The 9,724-nt window shown below is 42.7% G+C and overlaps 1 protein-coding gene across 1 annotated transcript in view; it reads right to left on the minus strand.

Annotated features, from left to right (window-relative positions):
* Window positions 1-9,638, minus strand: part of RECQL (RecQ like helicase) — a 35,983-nt gene extending 26,345 nt beyond the window's left edge. Inside the window, exons 1-2 of the mRNA XM_082351986.1 lie at window positions 9,529-9,638; window positions 7,156-7,203 (exon numbers count right to left, since the gene is read on the minus strand). Coding sequence (XP_082208112.1) covers window positions 7,156-7,171 — 16 coding nt within the window. The 5' untranslated portion in view covers window positions 7,172-7,203; window positions 9,529-9,638. The remainder of the gene's footprint in view (window positions 1-7,155; window positions 7,204-9,528) is intronic.
* Window positions 9,639-9,724: the final 86 nt, after the last annotated feature.

Consider the following 9,724-nt stretch of genomic DNA (forward strand, 5'->3'; position numbering starts at 1 on the left):
TTAAAATAGGATGCTCCAGTGGCTTTGTATTGTACCAACCGCCTGCGTGATTCTTGGTTAGGGCTGGCCACCAGGGAAGTCTGTGGAAATGAAACAGCAGCCAGGTTTACAGTCAGGAGGCTGGCATAAGGTCAGGTGTTGCTGCAGCTCACTCCCATTGTCGGTGATCTGCTGGCTCACCTTGTTGACAGGGGGCAGAAACAGGGGCAGGTTTACTCACAGCTTCTTCAGCTTCTTTGAATCCTTGGCCGGGTTCACATGCAACTTTCTGCGGCAAGTGCACCAGCTCTTCCGCAGGGCACCAGCAGCCTGGAGGTCAGAGCCTTGGGGACAGTGACACACCACATGAGTCCCAGTGACACACAGGTTCCACTTGGTCCTAGTGAGTTTCAGCTCTTCCTTATCCTCCCACATGCCACATCCATCTTCCTGTCCCTACTGCTGGCTCTTGTGACTTCCAGACTAGCAATGGACTTCTTCACCAGGTCCCATGATCACGTAGAGACTAATCCCTGGCATAAATCCCTTATATCACTCATAATGATTCAGCTTCTATGATGGAACCCTAACCAATGCCAAATGTTGTCCCAGAGGAACAGAACCTTAAAGATGGGTTCTCTGAATCGTTTCTGGGTCACCTGGAATTGAGTCTCTGATCTGATTAGATTTAAGGGCATTAACGACCCCTCTTTGCAGTGGCAGAAGCGATAATGGTATTCCACAGCATGCAGTAGACGGAGTTAAATTATCATCTATAGACACCAGTAATTAAGTATCTAGAGAAGGCAATGCTCTGGGTGACCCAGTGTTTGCTGTCACAGAAGATTTTTGTAAGAATAATGGGGTTGGTTGGTTGCTTCCGAGTATGCTGGAGCTACAGGGCTGAGATTACTGAATACTAACAAGTTTAAATTCTGCAGGTGGCTGAATTATGATACAAACTGAATCCCCAACCCCACAGGGACTCTTCTGTTAAAGTCAGGACATTGATTTGGAAGGAGTGAGACCCTGAAATCGGGATGGGAACATATGGAACATTCCAACGAAGCAGGGGACCTTGAGCCACTAATTCTGCCAAGTCTTTTTTACCCCCCCTCCCCTTTCTGAAACAGCCTCCTCCTGCCCGTTACGGTCTTTCCTGGGGTAGGTGCTCTGCAAGAGCATGCTAATCACCCGCAGGATCTGCCCCCGCCATCTCCCAGCGCTACAAGACCCACGAGGCCCCAGAGGATGAGGTATACAAATGTGAACCGTGAGAAAATATGAAACACACCAAAAGAGTTGCATTTGCCAATATCTATCACCAGAAACTATAGCGTATACGTGGGAATAGGTCCTAAGGCTACTAAATCAAGGTGGACAGCATACAATATTGAACGAAGCCAAATTTACTGGTGTGGACTCAATAAGAAATTCTGGATTTAGGGACTTGCCTGGTGGCGCAGTGGTAAAGAATCCGCCTGCCAATGCAGGGGACACGGGTTCGAGCCCCGGTCCGGGACGATCCCACAGGCCACAGAGCAACTAAGCCCGTGCGACACAACTACTGAGCGTGCGCTCTAGAGCCTGTGAGCCACAACTACTGAGCCCGCGTGCGACAATTACTGAAGCCTGCACGCCTAGAGCTAGAAGCCACCGCAACGAGAAGCCCGCGCACCGCAATGAAGAGTAGACCCCGCTCGCCGCAACTAGAGAAAACCCGGGCAGCAACGAAGACCCAACGCAGCCAAAAATAAATAAATAAATTTATTTAAAAAAAAAAAAAGACAGGACATAGTCCAACAACAAAATTTAAAAAAAAAAGAAAGAAAGAAAGAAATTCTAGATTTAGTGTGCTAAATATAGTGGCCAGGAGTGGCTCTAATAATTTACTTAGCTGGTCCCAAAGATGAATATCAGAAAGTTGGGGTGGAATGACACAGGTGGAGGTGCCAATGAAGTGGAAAGGCTAGGACCTCCTGGGTATGCTCTAAAGGAGGGAAACCTGAGGCTTAGGGAGATGGGAGTGCTAGAGTGGATTATCAGGTGGGTAGATCGTCCACTCTCCTGTGGTCCCGTCCCCCAACAGGACCCAGAGGATCCTCCCTTCACCAAGCCTGAAAGAAATGCATTCATGAGGGGAGCCCCAGCATCCGGGAAGAGGGCTGGAGTGGCTGTTCTCTGTAAGCCAGGAATGACCATGGGAAGTACTGCCTTTGAACTAGACTACCTGAATCAACGAGAATGATGGATTCTAAGACATGGGGGCTAAAGGCTGGCAATTCAGTTCACGACCAGAGGAAAGGTGGATGTGGCTGCCATACCGGGCAATAGAGTAGAACAGTCTGACCCACAGAGATCTCTGGCAGTAGCTAGCTGATCGTGATGTCTGAAATGGAAATAGAGGACTTGATCTGTCCAGGCAGAATACAAAGGCCTGACTCTGGTAAACACACGCCTGATCTGAATCACCGCAACGGAGTCCTAGTTCTTCAACCAGTTCCCGGAAATGGCCAGTTTATAGACCTAGAGTCCCTTGTATAAAGTGGAAGTGGGGCCCTTTGAAAAAGGGCTCTCCCACACAGCTAAAAATGTATGTGGTAAATCTTTCCACTATCCTTCTCCAGAGAAACTTATCAAGGTAATTGTGTATTGGGAAAAGGAAAATAACTTCTCAGAAACTACCAGACATCAACTCTAAACTGATAATTCCTGGAGAACTAAAATGCCATGGTGATCCACCAGTCAGAGTAGGGACTGGACTTAAGCAAAGCCGATGATCAATGCAGTTTTGCTTGGGTGCATCATACAGTGGGCTAGGAGGTCCTCCAAAATACTCTGTGGTTACTTCCCCAGTTCCAGCAGGCATAATTAGAACAGATACATTCAGCAACGGGCTGAGTTCACACATTGGTCTCCTGACCCAAGAGTAAGGACGATTATGGTAGGAAAGACCAAGTGGAAGGCAGATAAGTGTGTTTACCTATCACAACAGTGAACAGTGCTCTTCCCACTGCCAGGATCCACTAGCGAAATGTTTGCTTCCCATCCCTGAAACTTTGGACTCTGCTGGTCTAGAGGTCTTAGTTAGCAAGGAAGAACTCTACTACCAGGAGATAAAGCAACGGTTCCATTTAACTGGAAGTTGACTACCACTTGGCCAGTTTGCGTTCCTCATGACAGGAAATCAACAGGCCAAGAAGGGGGTTACTGGACTGGCTGGGGTGAGTGATCCTGACTATTAAAGGGAATTGGATTGCTGTGACACTGCAGAGGTGAGGAGAAGTGTGTCTGGAACGGAGGGGATCCTCTAGGCTGTCTTTTGGTATTCCCATCTCCTCTGATTAGAGTTAATGGAAAACTACCAAAACTCATTACAAGCAAACTGCTAAGGCAAATCCCACCAGGCAAGGCCCCATGACCAGGTGAGCTGCTTGCTGAGAACAAAAGGCTATGGAGGGGTTTCCCTGGTGGCGCAGTGGTTGAGAGTCTGCCTGCCAATGCGGGGGACACGGGTTCGAGGCCGGGTTTGGGAAGATCCCACATGCCGCGGAGCGACTAGGCCCGTGAGCCACAATTACTGAGCCTGCGCGTCTGGAGCCTGTGCTCCGCAACAAGAGAGGCCGCGATAGTGAGAGGCCCGTGCACCGCGATGAAGAGTGGCCCCCACTTGCCGCAACTAGAGAAAGCCCTCGCACAGAAACGAAGACCCAACACAGCCATGAATAAATAAATAAAATTTAAAAAAAAAAAGCTATGGAATGAGAAGTTGAAAAGGCAGTTATAAAATAATAGCTATGACTCCACGATCAGGTGAGAACCAAGAACTGTAGTAGCTATAAGCATTTCTCCCTTACTTTGATATTCCTATATAAGCCAAATTTGGGTTTTTCTTGTTGGTGGTTGGTTGGTTGGTTGGTTGATGGATGGATGGATGGATGGGTTGATTGATGTTCCTGCTCCCATTCCCCTAAACTCTAAAATAAAAAGTGTTAATAGTCGCTAACCTCATATCTCAGGATTTAAGTTAGAAGATTATCAAGAAGGATGTGATTCAGCAAGAAGAGGAATGAGCATCACCCAAAGATGAATAAAAAGAAAGCCTGTCCTCTTCAGAGGAGATGATCAGTGTATATTTGGTTGGACCAGGGACAGCTGTATCATGTTGGGGAGCCAGAGATGTAGGAGGTGGAAGTGAAGCCGTCGCCATATTTTCCATATTTAAGAAGGTCAGTGCAAGGTCAGGCCTGGTGACCTCACTGGCAAGGGGCAGCAGCTGGGTCCATGATTCCAGCTGCTGCTAGATATCCGTAGGGAAACAGCAGGGCCTGCAGCTCCTCTAGATCCTGTGGTTCTCCTCCCTTGGCTTCTCTGAACACCCAGCCAGGTCATATGCAACTCCATGGGGAAGGACACGAGCATTTTGACAGGTCCTGCATCACCTACACTGGAGGCTTTGAGGCAATAAGAGACTGATATAGGTTTCGGTAAGATTCATCTTCGTGGGGAGCAGGTTCTGTTGGCATTCCCCACTGCATATGCGTCTTCTCTTCCTAACTGTTGGCTCCGCCAACTTTGGGCCCAGCTCCAGACACACAGGCAACAGACAGAAAGAAAGAGCTTAACCACTTCCCATATTCACACCAAGTAGAATCCCTACAGTCAGTCCCTTATATCGCTCATAGTGGCTCTGCTTCCTGATCAAATCCTACGTAATGGAGATGTTAATGTCAAACTATGCTACAAAGTCAGTATCATCGTACCTTAGATAAAGTCCTGACTGACTAAGAGTATTAGAAAATAGAGCTAGTTGTAATAAATCAGGGTCCTTTAATGTTTTTGTTCAAAATTATATCACCTCTATTGCCAGCACGGACAACACATGACTTGTATTATTGGAGATGAGATTGAAAAGTGAAAGATTTCAATAATCCATAACAAAGAGGGCTTATTACTATACTATATCTCAAGAGCACATAGTATTGAGCAGGGATCACACTCCAGAGTTCCTAAGCTTACAGCTGATGCAAGGGAAGTACCAGTCTTCAGAAACAGCACATTTTCTAGCAATATCCCATACTGAAATGAACAACGAAAGGAAAGTGATTTGCCACAAGGGAAGCCATCAAATCCAAATCAACAAACTGTCTGAAGGCAACTTCAGAGGCATTTCAAATATAGTTCGACAAGTGGGTAGAACAATAGAAGGGGTGGGTTATTTGAAAGGGGCACAATATTGTAAAGGCAATGATTCAAAATAAGCATCTCCTCTTAAATAAAATTTATCTATGTCATTACTCAGTTATTTTAAAATCATAGCCTACTGAGAAAGCTTAAAGTCTTGTTAAGTTGAATAACTCATTTATGCATTCCAAAAATACCTATACCGAACTGAGGCAAGGTTCCGTAACATCTCTGAAACCCTCACCTTTGTCTCTTAGTAAAGAACATTTGGATTAGCATTTAATATAACTTAAATTGTTACCATTTATTATTAACCCTTAAGCTGTGAGAATGAGTCATGAGACAAAGCCAAAATCTATGTCACTATTTTTTTCATATTTATATTTAAATAAATTGTAAAGTTTTTAGGGGTGGATGGGAGGATGCCATACTTAGGAAAACCATTTCTTTAAAGTTTGAAAAGAACCTAATCTTGTTACCCCACTGTTAGTGCTAGTACGTAGCAAAGGTCATATTCACTATATCCTACAAAGCACAGGAAAATAACCATAGAATAAGTTCCTCACTCCTGCCATCCACTTCTTTACTGAATAGTCAGCAAGACCTCACTAATAAGCACAATAGAATCTAGCCAAGTTTATAAAAACAAGCAATGGATGGAAATATACCAAAATACCAAGAGTAGCTGCCTAGAAAAGGTGAAATGGAAGTTTTTCTTTTATACTTTAAAAACGTTTCAAATAGCTCCACTTATAGGAACTTATCTTAAGGAAATAATCGGAGATGCACACAAAGTTTTTGACTCAAAGATGTTCAACGCAACCTTTTTTACATTTTAAAAATGGAGACAGACTAAAAGTTCAACACCAACACTAAAAGTGTTAATTATTTAATGATACTTCAAAACAATAAAATACAGAACAGTATTAAAAATAGAATATTTACAATATAGAATTTACTTAACAATATGTCTATATTCTATATCTACGTTATATTTTTAAAAATCACATTACCAAACATTATGTACAAAATGTTAAAAATTTTGTTGAAAAACAATACATCTAAATGTTACAGTATTAACCTGACTAGTGACATTATAAATGATTTATATTGTCTACCTGATAATTTCTTAAGTTCCCAGAATGCTATCAAAAAACATATCATTCCTTGGAACTCTTATGTATTGCTTTTTGGGAACGTAAAATGATATAGCAACGATGGAAAACAGTACGGTCGTTCCTCAAAAAATTAAACACAGAAATACCATGTTAACCAGCAATTCCACTTGTAGGTATACACCCCCAAAAACTGGCAGCAGGGGCTCAAATGGATATTTGTACACAATGTTTGTAGCAGCATTATTCACAAAAGCCAAAAAGTGAAATAACCCAATGTCCACTGACAGACAAATGGATAAAGAGAAGGTGTATATACATACAATGGACTATTATTCAGCCTTAAAAAGATACATGTTACAAAACAGATGAACCTCAAAGACACGCTTAAGTGAAATAAGCCAGACACAAAAGGACAAATATTGTATGATTCCACTTAAATGAGGTACCTAGAATGGTCAAATTCACAGAGACAGAAAGCAGAATAGTGTTACCTGCAGGGAAGGGAGGAATGGGTTTAATTGGTACCGAGTTTCAGTTTGGAGTGATGAAAAAGTTCTGGAGATGGATAATGGTGATGACTGCACATCAAGTGCAAATGCACGTAATGCCACTGAACTGTATGCTTACAAGCAGTTAAAATGGTAAATTTCATTAAGTACATTTTCCCACAATGAAAACAAAATCTGAAAAGACATCACTTCTATGATCAGAATTTTTAAAACAAGTATTTTTAAAATTTATTTTTATTAATTTCTATTAAGACTTTTTTAGCGCAGTTTAAGGTTCACAGCAAAATTGAGGGGAAGGTACAGAGAAAAACATGCAATTAGAAAGAGAACAGAATGAACTACAAAATGTAATCATCTCCACTAACCTGAAACGGATGCCATTCTAAAGTTGAGTTGGAGAGCCAAATTTCTTTCTAAAAGTGAAAGAAAAATCAGAGCAACAACTTTTTAAAAACAGTACTGTTGATAACGCTCAATGATAATCTGTCATTACTAAGCACAAAAAATGTTAGAAAGTAAACTATATACTGCAGTGACCTTTCAATAAGGACTACATGCTTCTTCCCACTCTACTTTTTTATGGAAAATTCTCTAGATTTCAGAGAAGTGTCCAAAGTCACATAAACATATAATAACAAGTATGACGTCAAGAACACTGAACAAATATCCACCAGACACAAAACGATGTCACAAAAAAAGAGCAAAGCTTTGAGGTTAAACAGCTTTACCCCTAAATTACTGTGTGATCTTAGCAAAGCTAAACAACTTGTTCGTCTCAGCCCCTTTCCCTGTCTCTAAAATTGGGATGGTGGAAGCTATTTTACAAATAACAAGTTGGATAGATTCAAATACCCCAGATGAAGCAAAGCCCATCAACATAATATTCAAATTGATCATTTAACATTTTACTGAATATTTGCTTTAAAGGGTTACAATTTAGACTCAATCTTAAAAGAGGAATTGGTATTCTACACAGGTGTGAGATTTCAGAGGGAGAGAACATGAAAAGGTCAGAAGTGGGGAAAAAGCCTGGTTTGTATTAAGGAACTCAAAATATTTCTGAAAGACTAAAACTTAAGAGTACACACGAGCAAGTGGAAGGAGGTGAGGTTGGAGGGTAGGAACTTTGTTTAGATTGTCCATAATCTCCAGGAACACCTCCCCCAACTCTGATATGGAAAACCAATATTTTCCAAAACTAACTTAGAATGTTCTCCAAAGCTTCAGCATCACCCTACTCTTACTCAAACTGCTGACCTTATGCCCTTCCTCATGTAGAATTCTGTAGTCACCACTAGGCTGGAAAAATAAGTAGGGTCTTCTTTACCTTGCTAAGAAGTTTGGAAGGGCCACACCACTAAAAGATACTGAAGGAGGGGAGTAAACCAAGAACTTCTAATTCTTTATCGATACGAATATGTCTTCACCATTTTGTGGAAATACAATTCTCCTTCTCTAGACTGTAAGGTTCTCCAGGGGGGCAGGGATTGAGTCCCTTCACATCTGTATCCACATAGCCTAGCACAGTGCCTTGCATATAGTGCAGGCTCAGGTTTGCTGAGATTGAAAGCAGAGGCTTTTTCTATACTTATGAAAGGATGTAATCTACAACCATTTTGCCCCACTATTTTAAACGACTCCTTTGATTATACTGTTAAAAAACTGCTCATAAACTCCTTCCCCAAAGGATGTGATTTAATAGCAAAAGCTATCTGAACATAAAATAGGTTCAAAAATTAATGAGCTATCTATAGCATGTGTGTCAGAAGTATACCTAGGCACTGTTAAAATCCAAAACAAACGGACACCAGTCTTGAAAATTTCCTGGGCAGACAAAACCAGCACAGACATACAAACAAAGCTGAATTTAGCTTATTTTGAAAGACTAACTTGACCTGGGGCATTTTTTGTTTCTGCCTCTGGAAATCAGAAGCAAAACTCCAACTGTTTCCCAAGGTTGCTATGAGGTAACCACTAATCAATTCCCTATCCTTTAAGAAAATGTTACTATTATAACCAATCAGTGTGAAGAATAAACAGTCCTTACTAAACAAGCTGCTTTATAACAATATAGCCCTGAGCCTAATTCCATGTTTCGATTTGAGTGCTCCCAGTTGGCAAACTGTCTTTTTGGTGTGTACACAATGAACTTTTACTAATTACTACTTCCATGATTCAGTGGTTTTACTTGCTGTACCTGAACTTTTGCAAGCATCCTCAGGAAATATTTTACAGGGTCTCAGGCAGTCATGCATTCTTGACACCAAGTACCAGAGGCTAAATCACACACACACATCCCCCAACTCCTCGCCCCCTGTGTTTAGACGCAACAGCAATTGATAATACCCTCCCTTACGCTTAGGCGTTCCCAGGGGCGTTTCCCAATAAACAGTGGTTGCAAATAAACAGGCTGTGGTACCCAAGCCTCCTGCATGGAAAAGGCTGGTGATAAAAAAAGACCGGTCGGCAGTGGAACGTGCCCCTAAAGGACCGAGTTCCATTAGAGCTGAGCGATGATAGAGAGTTCCATTAGAAGGGCGAGGGCCCCTGTTTCTCCCCCGCCAATGTATTGGTGGAAGGAAGTGAGCCGGCCTCCCCATCAGCCAGGAAAAGGAATATTAGCTCTTTCAAAGCGGTAACGGGAGTTACCCCAGAACGTCTCCCCAGGGGGTTAAGGAACATCCTCCTCTCCTCGGTCTCCGACCCCAAAACGCCCCGGCCTCAGGTCCGCTACGCACCGCTTTCAGACGCGCTCCAACGAAAACTTCCCGCCACCAGGCTTTCCTTTCTTTCCAGCCAGGAGCATCCACCCTTCCGGGTCGGTCCTTTCAACCAATTGCAAGTAATATCCTTCTCTTATTGGTCAAGGGGTGTGGCCACCATTTGCGCCACTGAACAAAGCCATAGGTGATTGGTTGATGTTGGGAGCAGGCT

This window comes from Balaenoptera borealis (genome assembly GCF_965194805.1).
Source record: "Balaenoptera borealis genome assembly, chromosome: 13".
Lineage (NCBI taxonomy): Eukaryota > Metazoa > Chordata > Mammalia > Artiodactyla > Balaenopteridae > Balaenoptera > Balaenoptera borealis.